Source organism: Eurypyga helias, unplaced genomic scaffold (genome assembly GCF_000690775.1).
Source record: "Eurypyga helias isolate BGI_N326 unplaced genomic scaffold, ASM69077v1 scaffold40587, whole genome shotgun sequence".
Classification (NCBI taxonomy): Eukaryota; Metazoa; Chordata; class Aves; order Eurypygiformes; family Eurypygidae; genus Eurypyga; species Eurypyga helias.
Window position 1 is genome coordinate 1 of NW_010263239.1, and position 16256 is coordinate 16256.

Genomic DNA, 16256 nt, shown 5'->3' on the forward strand with positions numbered 1-16256 from the left:
GCGGGTTCGGACGCCTCGAAAGTAGATCCCAGTTACTCCTCGGCGCGTTTGCCTTGAAACGGGCATCTCCCCGCTCGCTGCTCTTTCGTTTGATTCAGAAAAATGGGAGTGAGACTAAAACCTCAACCCCCCTACTGAAAGAGCCGTAGTGGAACGAAACAAAAGCCCCTGAGACGGTATTTCGGTGTATGTCGCCCACTGGGGAGTTTTCACTCGGTGGCTGGGATGCGGCTGCTCTGGCGGAGGGGCCTCCACATTGTCTGCGGAGCGGAAGGGAAAGGTAATGTTGCCCGAGCGCTGATGCTGTTCAAGTGTGTGTTCATGCCGGTTCAGCTCTGGAGTGTCACGGCCTTAGTTCGTCTTCAGCTGAAGGCAGTATGTTGAAAGCAGTGATTGAGGCGGAAAGTGCATCACTTCCAGTTCTTGTAAACAATTTTTCTTAATACGTATTGTTTCCTTAACTTAATCTTCCAGATCTCAGCTTACAATAAATACAGCAATTGTTTACATGCACAGGTTTTATATGCATCATTCCTTCACAAAGTTTAATCGAAATGTAAGTATGACTTTGTAAGTGGTAACAATATGCCTGTAGTTTTGTCAGCCTGACAAGCGTTACGTTCCTCTGCTGGGTTGTGAAGTTAGGTCTGTTGATAAGAGTTCTGCCTTCTCATCAGCGCTTTAGAAGCAATAATGATGTTTCTTTTAAACTTTTGAATTATTTTAACTAGTGGCAATTAGATTTTATCTTCTGCCACGGAAATAAAAAGGTAGGCACCATCAGCAAACACGCTTCAGATGTGTGAAGAATGCAGTTAGATGTTTTGAATCTGGCTCGTGCTTATGTGCTGTAGTTTGAAAGGCTGATGTGTAGGAACACGCGTTTTTCTTCACGAAGTCAGTGGTAGTGCTAGCATGGTGTGGCTGACACTTGCAGTATGGTTATGTCTCTATCCATATGTATACAGTGCAAATTAATTTAACTAGTCTTCAGCAGCTTGATGATAAGTCATATTAGATGAGAAAAATCTTCAAATCTGATGAGAATATGCTGTTTCTCTTCTTTCAACTAATGCACTGAGTATGCTGAAACTGAATGCGGGATATGTTATGAAGAACCGAGTAATTCTGTAAAAATACTGTTGGGAAAACAATAGTATTCTAGGTATTTGGTACTGGTGGTGGCGTATCACTGATTGGTGAGGATGAGTTTTCTCAGATCTTGGCTTTTCAAGATAAACAGATGGAGACTGTGACAGATGTTAGGGCCTTGGGCAAAGCAGACCTTGATCTGTCTGGGGGTAGAATGGTGCAGGCCTTGCGCTGTCTGCAGTTTGGGCAGGTACATGGTGGGTTCCAGCATTAGGCAGCTCTTTTGTCCCGTGTGAATTTGTTTGTCATTGTTGGCTGAGCAAATGGACATCGCACTTGGTGTTTCTTTGGCAAGAAATACAGATTAGTTTTTGTAGGTACGCTTCGGAAGTGTATTTAATTGGTTTTGTGCAAAATCTAAGGTAGATTGAAACTTGCAGCAAGCTTGCTACCAAAACTGCTGTGTTATAGGTGTTTATGTAATAAAAGCTGAAGTGTTTAAGTACAACCTGAGTGAAATGTGCAAAAACCTGAAATGCTTTACTGGGAAAAATGTATAATCGCAGAATCCCAGAATGGTTTGGGTTGGAAGGGACCTTAAAGACCATCTAGTTCCAACCCCCCTGCCATGGGCAGGGACACCTTCCACTAGACCAGGTTTTATTATAACAATAATGTTTTATTTATGTAGTGATAGAGTGTTTTTTGAATGTCTACATATAAATCAAAATGTAGTTTCCTAAAACAATTTCCTAGTTTTAGAGCAAGAACAGCACAAATGAGAATCAAGTTCTGGCAAGTTCTGTGGTGGAATATGCCCTTTGAAAGTTTTTGTAGTTTGTCAAGTGGAGGCAATAAAACAGTAGTTTATCTTTCTCCCTCTGCACCTGCCCTGGTAGCGGTACCCTGTAGCCAGTGGAAGAGGAGCTGCTGAGGCATCCAAGGCTCTCTGTGGCTTGTGGATGATCAGCTAGGCAGAGCTGCTTGGAATGGAGAGGGGACTCTGAGTAGAGCTGCTGTAGCAGGGGCTTGTGTTACGTACACGGCCTGCCGGGTTACTGTTTATGCTGTCGTCTGGGGATCGAGGGTGGATTTAGGGAGGAAGAAGCTTTAGCTGCTGTGTTTGGGTATTCACCAGTCACTTGGAACTGGAAGCACAGTAGTATTGGGGTATATAGTGCCCTTGCTATGAAAACTACGCCTTAAGTTGTATCTATGAATCTTAAAATTCATCAGTAAGCTATGTAAGGGCTGAATGCCATGGAAACCACAACCCTTTCAGGAGGGGTCAAGTCAGTTGTTCAGTTAATTCTCAGGTGATATTCAAATAAAAGTTAAAGGCAAGCGTGCTGTAAGTTAGCGCACGGTGATATTGATTCCTGATCTGGTGCTTGATGAGTGTAAGGCCAGGCAGTGGCTTTGGGTGTGTGCTGATGGGCAAATGCGTTTTCCTACTTGGTTTCCTGTAGGGTGAAGGGGGTGGTCCCAAAGTGAACGTGAGCCACTTTTAAAATGCCATCAAACCATCTGGCAGGTTCTCTGTAGAGAAAGCCAAAGCTGAGGACTGTAAGAAATACTTAATATCAAATCTCCAGAGTACTTGGCAAGCTAAAAAATATAACAATAGTCATCCCCTGCAAGAAGAAGGTAACCCTTAGAAATTAAGTAGTAAGGTACTGGTAGTCTTGAAGCTAAGACCTAGCTAAGATTTTCTACAGTATCCAGAATGTATATCTCAGTATTTCGTTGTTGTGTGCATGTAGCGATGTTTGTCTGTGGCGAGAAGGAATCTGAAGGCTGGGACTAGCCAATTAGATGGCCATTAGTCACAATGCCTTATGATCTTCAGCTGGAAAAACATAGCCTGTGTTTTCTTGTTCTGTTGGTAGGTTAATGTTCTTAGTCAAGTAATAAACATATTTATCATCGTGTATAATTGCTGGGTTATACAAACACACATGTATGTCTTACATGTAAGTCAGGGTGTTAAGACAGGTCTTCTAGAAGAAGCTCGTTTACTAAATAGCTGTTGTCTCTTATTTTTTTAATCCAAAATAAGTTACTGCTAAACAATTTTGCAGGCTTTCAAGACTTTGAGTCAGCTGTGAAGAAGGAACAGAATTCCCAACGGTATCTTCAGTCTTTAGAGCTGCAGGGTTGGCACATACCAGTTAATGTAGTCTTGATTCATTTTGAAGATATTGCATTACTGCTCTAACAACCAAATATCCCTATTTTTGTGGTGTTACTGTGGGCTGGCAAGACACTTTTTAATTGCTATGGATTCTCTACAAAGTACGTATATTAGGGTGCAAAGAGGAATGTGCTGAGGTTTCGACGTTGCAATCAGAGCAGGTTAAGACCTTGCAAGGTTGCTGTGCCCCAGTAATAGGGTGGAAGCTTCCTTTACTAATTCTGGTAAGCAGAATTGGATGCCCTGACTACTAATTTTCCCTAGCCATGCAAATGACATTTCAGGAATCTCCTTGGCAGTAGTACAAATTATTCTTTCAATGATACTGTTGACCAGGGCATGGTAACTTTGGTTTGCTGAGTATTAAAGTTAGTGCTAATAATATTGGGGTGGGGAAGGAGCTTGCTGGCTTTTTATAGGAAATACTAGCCTGACTGCTACACTTCAAAATATCTTGCAAATTAAAATTGTTCTGGAAATACAGTTTCTGTAGTGCTTGGTGTGTTTGATATTATTGTCCAGCAAATACCTCTTCTAGAGGCTTATTTTTCAGTACACTGTGATTTGAAGAACAGAGAAGGGGGAAAAATCCTTGGTATGCTGGAAATAAGAGGTAAGGCATCCAAATGGTAGCTGTATTTTTAAATATAATCCTTAGAAATGCCATGTGGAGTACCAAACAACCAGCTGAAAATACACTTGATGATGTCAAGGGTTTGGGTTTTTTTTGTGTGTGTGACATGCAGTGGAATTTGGTATTAATTGCCAAAAAAAGGCTGCGGGAGGATTTTTTTTCCCCCTGAAGTGCAAGGTAGGTGCATTGTGTGAGGAGTTTTATTTGTTTCCCATCCCTCTGTGTTCCCTTCCTGTCTCTTGTGCCCTGTCCAGATTGCACGAGTAAGCAGTTGGATTTGCAGGCATACAGAGTTCTTGAAACTTCTGTCATATGCACCAAGCTTGGGCAAGGCTGTTGTCAGCACTGCAGTTCTGGCTTTCATCTTGCAGTTTAACGTGTTTGCTGGTTTTATGTCATGTGAGCTCCTGGTTATAATAAAAAAAAGTTTAAAGAACCCAAAACTTGCAACTCTTGTGTTTGCACTTAAAAAAACCTGTCATAGACTGGAACCACTTAATGTCTTAAACTAATTTGTATAGAGCCTACAAATATGCAAATACTGGCATTAAAAGGGAGAGGGAGGTCTCAAAACTCTGTGCGTGCTGCAGATGTATGGAGGTTATTCTGAATGCCTTTACTGTAGCAACGCTGTTATTACCAAGTCTTGTACTTTTTAAGTGAAAAAGGGCTTGTACAACACTTACCAATAAAACTGGCTGTGTAATGCTCTTAGACTGTCACAATATGGCTCTTATGTTTTGGGTTTTCTGTTTCAGTGGGACTTGGTTTCTGAGATTCACAGCTAGTACAGAAACGGGATTTAATTTCATAAATCATGTTCTTCTGAAGATATTTTTCAAAGTCTTAAGTGGTTTGGGTGCATGGTAGATAACTTTAAATTGTGTTTTTATGCAAATGAAGATGTTCGTAGATAGGAAGCTTACAGCTTCATCAAGTCTGTGTCTTTAATTTTGCTTTTCTGTTCTACTTTGCTTTTTCTGCCATTTTTGGGAGTTGGAAATGAATGAAAGCGCTTTTGCCAGTAATGCACATAGCAGGGTGTGCCATCTTCGCTGAAGGCTGTATGCATGCCAAGTCTGAAATTCTATGGGAATGTCTATTTTCCGGAATAAATACCACGGGAGACAAAACCACTGCCCCACTCTAAACTGGGAATGAGAGCCCCAGTCCTAGACAAGACAAAGACCTGAATTGCTTGGGCCAGAAGCCAGTACTGTGGGTTTTTCTTTTAAGGGAATAGATATTTGGGGTATACATACGTTTCTGATGAACCCAAGTTAAATGCCAGTTAGTCAGTTTGACGTAAATCAGCCTCCAGAACTGTGTTTTATGTAAGGTCTTGGAGATCAGGAATTGTGTGGAGACTTGGGCAGAACTGATGTGTTTCAGTGAATTAGAAGATTGCCTGAAGTCAGCCTGATGCGGAACAGGCTTTTTCTGAAGGGAGTAAACTTCAGTGCAGTCAGACACAGAATAATAGTGAGTGAGCATTTAATTGGTGACTTGTTCAAAGCATGTCGCCATGAAATGTAAATTCTTTCAGTCGTGGAAGTTGCTAAGGAAGTTGATTTTTCGGAACGGTAAATTGTTGAAATTCCGTCTCTGCGTAACTGTACCCACAAACTGTGTAGAAAGAGACCTTGTGTTAGGATGTGTTTGAATTAAGCCTGCACAGAAAGCAAGAAAAACTGTAAGGTCTGAAGGCAGGTACTGGGGGGTAAGTGTGATGCTTGGTGGGGTTGGTGAGGCAGGAGAGAGGGGGAGAACAGTGGGGAGCAGCAGCTCGCTCCTCGCGGTGCAGTTGCTTTTCTTCGGCGCAGCAGCAGGGCACTGCTGCAGGTTACTGACTGGGTATCTGCTTGGTTTAAATGAAAAATAAAGAAGGGAAACGGTGTGATCTTGGGGGGGTGGAAAGGCTCTCTAGTTTTATTTTTTTAAAACTGCCCATCATCCAGGTTATTTCTGATTCTGTACGCTTCATGACTTGCCTTCCTCAGTGACTTCACTATGTTGAGTCGTTTTCAGTCCCTGATGGTCAACCTCATGGTATCCTTTTCCCCCAGTGTTAAAAAAAAAAAACACCAAACACACCCAGTTGTGGTCTCTCTGGTGCCCTCATTAATACCTACTCACTCCTGCCCAATGGCTTGTTGTCAAACTTGTTTCTTCGGAACTCTGATTCTTAAGCCTTCCCAATTTCCTTTCTTCTGTTGTTCGTGTTTCTCTGGCTTCCCAGCCCTCTCTGCTGATGTGGCTTTTCCCAGCAGCTCAGGATTGCCGGAGAACATAATCCTTCCTCTTAGGCTGGCCCTGGTGTAGAAGGTGCTATCCTCAGGCACCTTCCTGGCTCATGCTGGCCCCTACCCCTGAAGCAGACTGTACGCTGGACAACTGCGAACGAGAGGTTTGCCTTCGTTCTCGCGTGACCGGGCAGGAGCACAGTTTGTCTGCTCTGAGAAATCCCTTCGTATGGCATGTGTGTGCGGGGTTATACGTGTGAGTGCTGCTGCACATCTCTGGCACTTAGAAGCTGTTGATACTCCGGCTTTCCAAAGGTCTTTCCATCACATTTAGTGTTTAAAAGTTTTTATATCCCAGCTCAAGCGAGACATATTTCAAGTAGTATGTGCTTAGCAAAGGGACCTTCTTAGGGAATTTCAAATCAGGTGGATAAGAACTTGTCTAAAACCATCGCAAGTCTTAAATGACAGTGTTAATATGGCCTTGTTCAGCAGCATCTGGCTCCAGCTGATTATTTCTTTCAATTGTAAGGTTTAAGTTACAAGCCGCTTAGAAGGCAAGTGGTTCTTTTGTCTTTGTTGTGGGAGAATTTGCTCCCTTTGAGGTACTTCGGGGCTTTTTTGGAATACTGGATTTCTTCACGGCACATTTCTGTGCATCAAAGGGTATCGCTTTCCCAGGGTTTCAGTTTTCCTCAAGTCTGCCAACTTCCAAGTTTTACTTAAGATCCAAGTGGATGTTTCAGAGTGATTTAAGGAGGCAAAAAGTACTCCCTCGATACATTGGAAAGCTCCTGAAGTGTAATGGGTGATCAGTGTTCGATTCTAATTAGGTGGTTGTGATTTTTACGGTATGGGGTGTTTTCATACCATGTGTTTTATTTTGGTAGAACAAAGGGCTACATGCTAACCAAAAAACTTCCTGGGGAGCTATGGCTGCCATTCAGTTCACTCCATCTATTTCTACTTGGGCGTTGGACAAGAAATCCAATACCCGCACTGCTTGCACCATGCACTAGTGAAACAACCAGCCAGCAGCGCTCTGTCTCTGAATAAATGCTTTATGCTGGGTTAATTTTAATCAGTTTAATCTGCTGATGTCTACGTGAAGGTTTCTGCTGCCATTTTAATTCATGTTTGATGTGACCTGCACTGTGTGCAAAGAGGACCCTGGTTCTTCCAAGTCATTTAGGGTTAGCTCTGCTCTGTGTCCAGGTACATCAGGCGTTCTACCTGATAATTAAGCATCGAAACTCTACGTCACAGTTAGTCACAACTAACTCCTAGGTGGTACTGAACCGCAGTTGGTTGCTTTGGCTGCAATTCAACTTCTTAAATGTCAGCTCATGACACCTAGAGCTTCTTTAAAATTTTCATCTTTAAACTTAATTTGTAGTCTTCCCTAACGTTTGATGTAACAGCTCTGTTGTGAATCCTTGTGAATCCTTTGTTCACCAGCTACTGCTGGGTATATGGTAAAGTTTCTAAGAGTAAGCTTTTACTTGCACAACCTATGCTTGCATAACAAGCTGCTTTCCTTAAAGTTCTCTGCAAAGTTTCTTGCTTTTTAGGAAAATCAAATGCCAGCAGAACTTGTGATCAGCTGGTTCAACTTTTGCTGAAAAGATGGTGTCATGGCTCACTGCTGTGCAAGAAATTGGATCAACTTTCTCATGAGTACATTTAACTTGAAACAGCCTGTTCTGCCCTGACTGAATCTTCTGGACCAAATCTATTCTTTCTCTGTTGAACTAGAATTAGTTTGACCTCGGACATCATACTCACAAATGCATTTGTTACTACTTCCCTATCCTGCTGGGAGGATCACATCAGTTATAAATTAAAACATGACTAGTTATTTTTGTTGTTTTGCATGATTTCAGAACAGTTTAAAAAAAAAAATTCAACTTCTTAAACATTTTCTAACTACCAGTTTAGACTCCATAAACACGGAAGTCCTGCTTGTAAAACAAAAAAATGTGTCTGTTTCTTCTTCAGATAATATCTCCGACGGCATTGTTTTTGGCTGCAAAAGTGGAAGAACAGCCACGGAAACTCGAACATGTTATTAAAGTAGCGCATGCCTGTCTTCATCCTCAAGAGCCACAGCTGGATACAAAGAGTGATGTAGGTGGAAGTCATGGTTTGAAAGATAATGAGATGACACTTCATCTCATGCTCTCTTAGGTTGCCTTGACCGCATTATTGCTGTCTGCAAACTAGAAAAACCTTTGATTTTACACCATTCAAGTCTATTGTCTTATTTAATGTAACATATGAAAGACTCCAATATTTGTGTGATGAAACTTGAAGAGATTGTTCTAGCTGGAGCTTGCATTACTTTTAAGAATTGTACATGTGTAGTAGGAGATGAGACTAGACGTGACGTAAGAGGTTTTACGTGTGGTTCCGTAAGGCACGCTGTTTGCACAGGGGGGTGTTCAGGGTGCTCGGTGTGTGTTTTCCTCGACCAGAGGCCCAGTGCACACAGTTGTCTATGTTCTGTTTTAAAGTCCACTTACATTGCAGTTCTCAGTTTCTTTCCTGAGATGAGTCTTCCTGGAACCACACACAGGAGGAAGTAGGGTGGAACTGCTTGAAGGTCAGGCTGAGCTAGTTACATCCTGCTGGACCTCAGCTGACGTATAAAGCTGTTTGAGCACCTTTACTCTGCTCCCAGCTCTTGGAATGACACTTGGAGAGATATAGATAGATAGATCTGTGCATTTGAGCTTAAGCTAGCTTAGCACAGGCCAGCTGGGTATCTCCAGCTGTATCTTAAAGTACTTGTAAAATGGATTACCTGCCTGGAGATACTGAGTTGATTTGCATGGGCAAGCCTTTGTAATTCTTAGAGCATCCCACTCTCTTCTCCCAAAAATGCTCTGCTAGAACAGATTAGATGAAATCAGAATAGGTAAATCTTACCATGAAAGATGGTTAGGCCGGTGTAACTGAATTTGCAGTAATGCTCATACTGGTAGGAGAAAGTAGCACCGAGTTGTCAGTGCTCACTGGCCTGGGCCGCGGTCTTAGCTTGCTGCTGATACCAGTATTCAGAGAGGAAGCCTGTGCTGAAATTTCAGAGATGCCAGGTAGCTGCGTCTTGACCTGTTTGCTTCTTCGTTTCAGGCATACCTTCAGCAAGCCCAAGAGCTGGTTATACTTGAAACAATAATGCTTCAAACTTTAGGTATGTTTTTCTGAGTATCTCCTGTGCAGCCAACTTTCCATGAAGAGGTAATGGGACCCAAGTAACTGGGTTTTTGATGTGCCGTTGGTACACGAGAATTTTACTGAGTTTGTACACAACTTCTGCCCTGTGAATTTAGTTTCCTATTAGCAGTTCTGTTGCGTTCAGTTTGGAGGAAAGCTTTATACCAACTGCTCTTCGCCGTTTTGCCTTTCAGTAGAAGCACGTTCTGTATCTGAGCAGGGTTGGTTCCTCTGAGCGTCACAAGTGGTAGTGTGACCGTGCAGTGGATTCGGGTAATTCCAAAATTTCAACTGGAATGATCTGATAATAAACTCCCTTGACTTTAAAGTCATGTAGAGACTGTTACAGCTAGCAGGCCTGAGAGCACTTACTCAGAGTTTCTTAAGTACCGCTTTGAGTATGTTGTTTAAAAAAAGAAAAAGCTAACAGTATTGACCTAGTTCTTAAAATAGCTCCATAAACAGAGGAAGGTTTCTTAAGTCACAGACCTACAAATTGACTTGATTTGTGATTCCGTGGGTGCAACATGTTTTAAGTCCCAGAAATAATTAATCAGGTGCATGTGCACGTGTATTTCAGTGTCGATAATATAGCTTTTACTGACTGACCAATGTCCTAGAAACTGTTCAGGTATGTTCAACTTTAAAAAACTTGGGAATTTACTGTACTTTTATATACAAGACTTGAGATGACTGCAGGAATGTCTTACTAATTGATCTTGAAGTGGCTGTATCATCTCCTATTCAAAAGTATGAAAAGGTGTGGAATAAAAGGCAGTTAAATAGTGCTACTTGATCTCCAGTGCAGAGGTTTCGCAAGTGGTTTAGGGCTGTTTGCCTTTTTTTTTTTTTTTTTTACAGATGCAAATGTATAATTCTAAAATTCTGATCTCTCCAGGTTTTGAGATTACCATTGAACATCCACACACAGATGTTGTGAAATGTACGCAGTTAGTGAGAGGTCAGTGACTTTTAACCGCTTCTGTAAGTCCTTTTCTACCTTCCTAGTAAAATTTGAAGGTAATGTTTTTTGTCTAGTACGACCTTCACCTGTGTTATCCAAAGAGTTTGTTTAAAGCTAATTACTGAAAGCTTGATCTTAACCTTTAGAGTTTGTTAAAGTGTCCAGTTCTCTGTCCTTCATAACTTTTTTGCTTTCTTCTAGCTTTGATTTTAATGATGTCTGTTCCATGTTCACTCAAATGACAGAAGCAGTTAGTAGTTGAAAACTGAATAGCTGACTACTTCGCATTGTTCTGGGTTGCTTATTTTCTCTCTGAAGTGGTTGTACCAGGTGAAGTTTAGTCTGCATGCTGGTCGGTGGCTAACGCCAGCTTTCTGTCTTAGCAAATCCTTAGAGGTGATGAACTGAGGGATAAAGGGACGGCATAGCGGGTCTGCTAGCACGTGCAACTACTCCAAGATGTGACCAGTTGTTTCTCTGGAGCAGGGGTACTTGTTTTGGATGGATGGTAGCACAACACCCCAAACCTTTTGTTAATCAGCCTTATCCTCCAACTCGGACGCAGCTCATTAAAGTGACTCTGGCTAGAAACCTGGTTTCTTCTTCAGTATTTCTTGTTGAATTTGGGCAGACCTTTCATTCTTACGTTGGTTTCCTTGGGAGCTTTAAAAAGAGAAAAAACATCCTCTCGTAAGGTGGATGATGAAAAAAAATGAGGAGTCAGTTGTAAAAGCACCTAAAATAAGCTTTTCACTTTAATTATGTTCCTTAATTAAAAAATGCTTGGAAGGGACTAGACCATGGTTGTTAGTCTTCAGTCATGAGCTGGTTTTGCAGTGAAAACTGCAGAAGTTAAGTGGCTTCACTTCACCCCCCCCATAAAGGCAAGTTAGGTGCACCTTAATCATGTTAACTAGCTCTGTTTTGTAGTAGCTCTCAAACTGAAGTTGTTCTTTAAAGGAATAGTCTCTCTTTCCAAAAAAAGCTCAGTTTGATCCTGAGTAGGCCTGGTGCTGTGACTTGTTGCATATAAAGTAGCTTTATTGCTGTTCTTGCTGTAAGAGAAGGATTCTTTGCTTGCTGTCCAGAGCTGGTCACGACTTGGTGCATAAGTCCATGTGCACCTGAAGTCTCTCTAGTCCGCAACAGCAGCTCGGTGGGGTTTGCGGTGGAGCTTCTTAGCGGTTTGTCAGCAGAAATGTGAGCACACATTTCAGTGGTTTGTGTGGGACCCTGCACTCCTGCTCGGTGTTCGGGGCGGCAGGCAGCCCTGTACCAGCATCAGCAAGGAGGTTTGACTTGAGCCTGCAGGAAGAAAGGCACACGGCTACGCACACCGCCGTTCGTTTAGTCAGGGGTAGATAGATACCACTCTGGGTCAGTTCAGCTTTTTCCTTTGTATGCTACTTTTGCGTTCTGACAGAATTCAGACGCTGAAGGTACATGCTAATTTTTAAATCTGACCTTTTACAGATCATATTTAATCAGCAGTTTAGCAAAGGACTTAGAATTCTAAAATTATACCAAGTCTTTACATCTGAAGACTCCAGTGAGGGCTGAAAAATCCACATACCTCCTGGAGTGGTGCAAAGTGAAAGTAGTACATCTGATGCTTGAAAACCTACTCCCTGGTGTAGGTGTACTCCCTAGTTAGGTGTGTATGCAAATTCTTGTCAGCAGTGCACCTCCTAGGGGTGGTATAGGCTGTGAACCCAAGGCTCGAGTACCTCATACTCAAAAAAACCAACAACTTCATCCATAAATTAAAAACGTTGAGCACAAATCTGTAGTCGTTCATGCAAGTCAAGCCAATGGAGAGTAATTGCCATGGAACTTAAGTTCTCTGTATGGAGTGGATAGAGATGGACTTGTAGGCACAGTGATAGGTCTTCAAAGATGTGGGGGTGTGATTTTTAGTTCTCTGTCTCTTAACGTTTATTTGTTGGACAGTGGTGTTTTCATGTGAACGGACACAATGCTTTGATACCACATCCTGAAGCTTTTGAAATAGCTGTAAGACTTGTCAGTGTTAAGCCTGTTGTGTTGAACAGGTTGATTGAGAAGTTAAGGCAATGCAAGGTTGCTTCATCCAGTAACTGGTCATCTTGGACAAAAAGCACTTACAGAAGGCAGAGATACCTTTTTTTAGTGAAGGTGCTGAACTCCTCCAAGACTGTTACAATTAAAACCTCCACCTGCATGTTTGAGGAGAGAAAGAAGGGTGGAATATAATGTGCCTGAGGATCAGAAGAGAGGCAGCAAGGTTAGCTGAGGTCCTCAGGTGTACCTACGGTTTTGGCTTTGGATGTGTGCACTGCCTTGTCGCGTGGTGACTGAACCTCGGTGGCGAAGAGGGTGGCTGATCCTCTGTTCCCTGGATGCCAGACAACAAAAAGTGATCGTGAGCTTTATGCTGTCACTGCTACCTGCATCGCTATGTAAGATACCACCCTTAAAAATCAAATGGGTGAAAAAAAAAGGTTCTGTTGAGGATGCTCAAAAGATTCAGCCAAGTCCTTTGTCAGAAGGCTGCCTAGTCACATGGTGGTGTGCCAGAGTCATTTGCCGGAAGCTGAAGATGAACTAGTAAGTGGGAATTGGTGCAAATAAACGTAATTGCTCCAATGTGCAACTCAAGTTGAATTCTTCCTCTCTGAGACTGCAAGCCTTCCTAAAGGTAGTGTTAGACAACAAGTCGCTGTAGAGAAGGGGTGACTGGATGGGTGCATAAGGACTCATGATGTCCAGGCAGAAGGTACCTAATTATTCCTTCTGGTTTTCATGAAATTGTTCCATCTTTACTGTTTGGTCAGTATAGCAGAAGAGGAAAATGGTGTGGGCTCAGTCTTTTTTCTGCACCATTCTTCCTCAGTGTCAAGAGACTGAGAAGAGGAGACAGGACCATCATTCCTTAGGATCCCACAGGTCCTCTAAGGAGTCTGAAAGCAGTGGATCTGTGAAGGCCTGTTAGCAAGCTTCAGTGCCCACTCCTGGATGCTCCAGTACTGAAGAGAGAAGAAAAGGAGGGAAAAACCCCAAACCAAACACTACCAAAACACCACAAACTGTTCTGGTGTCAAACTACCTTACTGGCTTGAGCGCTGGTGGAATGGTCAGTAGTGATGCTGTCCTAGTGCTGAGGTCACACAGGGCCCTCAAGCTCGGGTGCAAAACCAGCCTTTTCCAGCCTGCTTCTGGTGGAGCCTGAAGGGGTGGAATCTGCCCACATCTCCATCTTGGGAAGTCTTCAGTCATTCCTCTTTCTGTGTCGGTACATAACCTTTTGGAACTGAAGACTGGATCCCAAGGATCTCTAGGATTGCTCTCGCTCCTCTGCAGGTTACCAGGTATCCGGAACACCCGTGATCCTTACTGATGGAAACTGCACTGCCGAATTCCTCGAACGTACCATAGTGTCTGTGTGCACGGGTGCCGTTGGTTAAATCAGGCTGGTCAATTCATCTGAAGAGGAGAGGGAAATGAAGCTGCTTTTTCAGAGGGTGTTCTCTTGAGGAAAAGTGAAATCTTGGTGTGCTAAGTGGTGTGGAAATAGCTTAAGCACCAGCTGCCCTCCAGCACTGCGACAGGCAGCCGTCGCATTCTGAACTTCCACCTTGGGCTTTCCAGACGCAGCAGGCACCCACCACCACACTGCCGTTCAGAGCCTGTGGCTTTCGCCCCGTTGCCCAGGGGCGCTTCAGCAAGCTGCCTGCCCTATCCGCCGTCTCCTCTTTCCAGGGAATGCTTACCTGTGCTGTCAGCGTCCTGGGCATAGCCAGCTACCACCCTCTGAGGGGCGACTTGGCAGTCACAGTCTCACGATTATCTTGAGATCCAAGATAGCCTCGTCTTGAAGAAAAGACTCGGATATCTTGGAATTGCAACCAGGTGATTTGTGTGGCTCTGCCCAATGAAAAGCATTTTGGTTGCCAGGTGGGAATCCTTCGGGGACAGTAGCCTTTTGCGAGGTGTATCGGCCCGTCCTGTTTGAAAATCTTGATTGCTGCTTTAGTAACCCCCTGCCTTGGGGTTGCTTCCGCAGCAGTGCGGGTGCTGTAGATCGCTCCCGAGCCATCGAATGCCAAGTGACCGTGAACGGCGGGTGTCAGCCATCAGTCCCGCGAGTGGCACGTGACAGAGGAGCTCTGCTGGCTGGGTTTAGCCTCTGCTTCAGGAGAATGTTGCTGTGGAGACGCCCTTTGCACTGCGGTAAAGGAAGTAAATACAGGAACCAGAAGTCGCCAGCTTGAACCTCAGTGATGGATTCTGCTGAAGCTGAACCGAAACCCTCCTAGGTGTGAAAGGAGAGTGTGGGACGGGTGTTTTCAGTTGTGCCTTGTGTTACCACAGGCCGACCTGGTGAGCTGGAATTGCTGACTGCTTTTGGCAGTGATTATTTAGCGGTAAAGAAGTTGAAACAGTATCCTACTGCTTGTAGTATAGGCGAGGTGTGCAGCACGTTGACTTGTGATTGAGGCGAAAATGTCTGTTTCAGGATGTGATGGAGAGTGTGGGACGGGTGTTTTCAGTTGTGCCTTGTGTTACCACAGGCCGACCTGGTGAGCTGGAATTGCTGACTGCTTTTGGCAGTGATTATTTAGCGGTAAAGAAGTTGAAACAGTATCCTACTGCTTGTAGTATAGGCGAGGTGTGCAGCACGTTGACTTGTGATTGAGGCGAAAATGTCTGTTTCAGGATGTGATTCTTTTCTTCCAGGTATGTGTTCTGATTTACTCAACTTTCAAGCTGATGTTAAATAGAAGTTTTCTGGCATCTGCTTTTCTTCCCTGTTCAAAAGGGACATTTCAGTGAGAGTAGAGATGCTTCTTGGGCTGGTCCCTCAGTTCAAACACGCTGTAACTTTACAAAATACAGAATTCATTGAAGATCCTTTAAATGTTACTTTGAAACATGAAGAGCGAGACATCAATCTCAGTCTTCCTCAACCCTTAGGTGTTTTCATTTGGTTTGTTATGGCAGTCTCACTTTTTTGGTAATACTGCCTTACAGTTTTTGGGGGAGAGGAAAAGCTCGAACTCCATGGATATCTGGTGTGCAATTACCACTGCGGTGTGCAGACTAAATATTGTGTGTCACGTCGTCAATTTGCTTTCTGAGTGTTACGGACCGGTAGAGTCTGTGTGTGGGAGTGGATGCTGTCACCTTGCTGCTATCACGTTCTTTGAGATCGTGCCACTGCCCGGCTGTGTAGCGTAAAGACAAATCTGATTTGTACTCCTTGTCAATCATTAGAAGTCGAGTTAAATCACATATTTAATATGCTTTTTAGAATTAAATTTTAAAAGCCATTGCAGTCTTTCTCAAACTTTGTAGAAAGGTGATTATTAAAATAAGTTAACAATTTTCCCTTTGACATAAAACTCAACAATACACTTTCTGCAGGTAGCACTACTTTCAAGTGATAGTGTCAAAGTAAGAATTCAATGAAGCTGCATTCAATCTTCAGTTAAAGCCATTGTGCCCAGCTATTCCATTATATGCATGTTACAGTAAGTTCCCTTACTCCAGTGAGGAGCGTTGGGGTTTCCCTGGCAGGGGTCAGTGCGAGGTGGCTGCAGCGGCCCGTGTCGTCAGCCTTTCGTTGCTGGCGCGTTGCAGTCTGGGGGTGGGTGGCAGTCTGGGGGTGGGGGGAGGGTCCTGGCTGTAACTGCAGTGGAGTTTCTTCCTGTCGAAGCTTTGCCATAGGTTTAATGAACGTGGAACAGTTATGAGGACGGTGCTCTTAATTAGAGGGAGCAGACAACTCGTTTAATTTTTTTACTATCTAGCTTGGGAGCTTGCTGTGTCGGGGGGCTTTGGGAGAGGTGCGGCTGTGTTGGGGGAGGTGCTGGGGGGCGGGAGGGCTGTTCTCCGGCTGTTCTGCCCTGCTGCTCTCCGCCTCGCACTGTGTGG

At 43.6% G+C, this 16256-nt stretch overlaps 1 protein-coding gene across 1 annotated transcript in view; it reads left to right on the plus strand.

Annotated features, from left to right (window-relative positions):
* The first annotated feature begins 481 nt into the window (after nucleotides 1-481).
* CCNT2 (cyclin T2) overlaps nucleotides 482-16256 on the plus strand; it is a 21518-nt gene continuing 5743 nt past the window's right edge. Inside the window, exons 1-4 of the mRNA XM_010155966.1 lie at nucleotides 482-556; nucleotides 8162-8290; nucleotides 9296-9356; nucleotides 10278-10340. Coding sequence (XP_010154268.1) covers nucleotides 509-556; nucleotides 8162-8290; nucleotides 9296-9356; nucleotides 10278-10340 — 301 coding nt within the window. The 5' untranslated portion in view covers nucleotides 482-508. The remainder of the gene's footprint in view (nucleotides 557-8161; nucleotides 8291-9295; nucleotides 9357-10277; nucleotides 10341-16256) is intronic.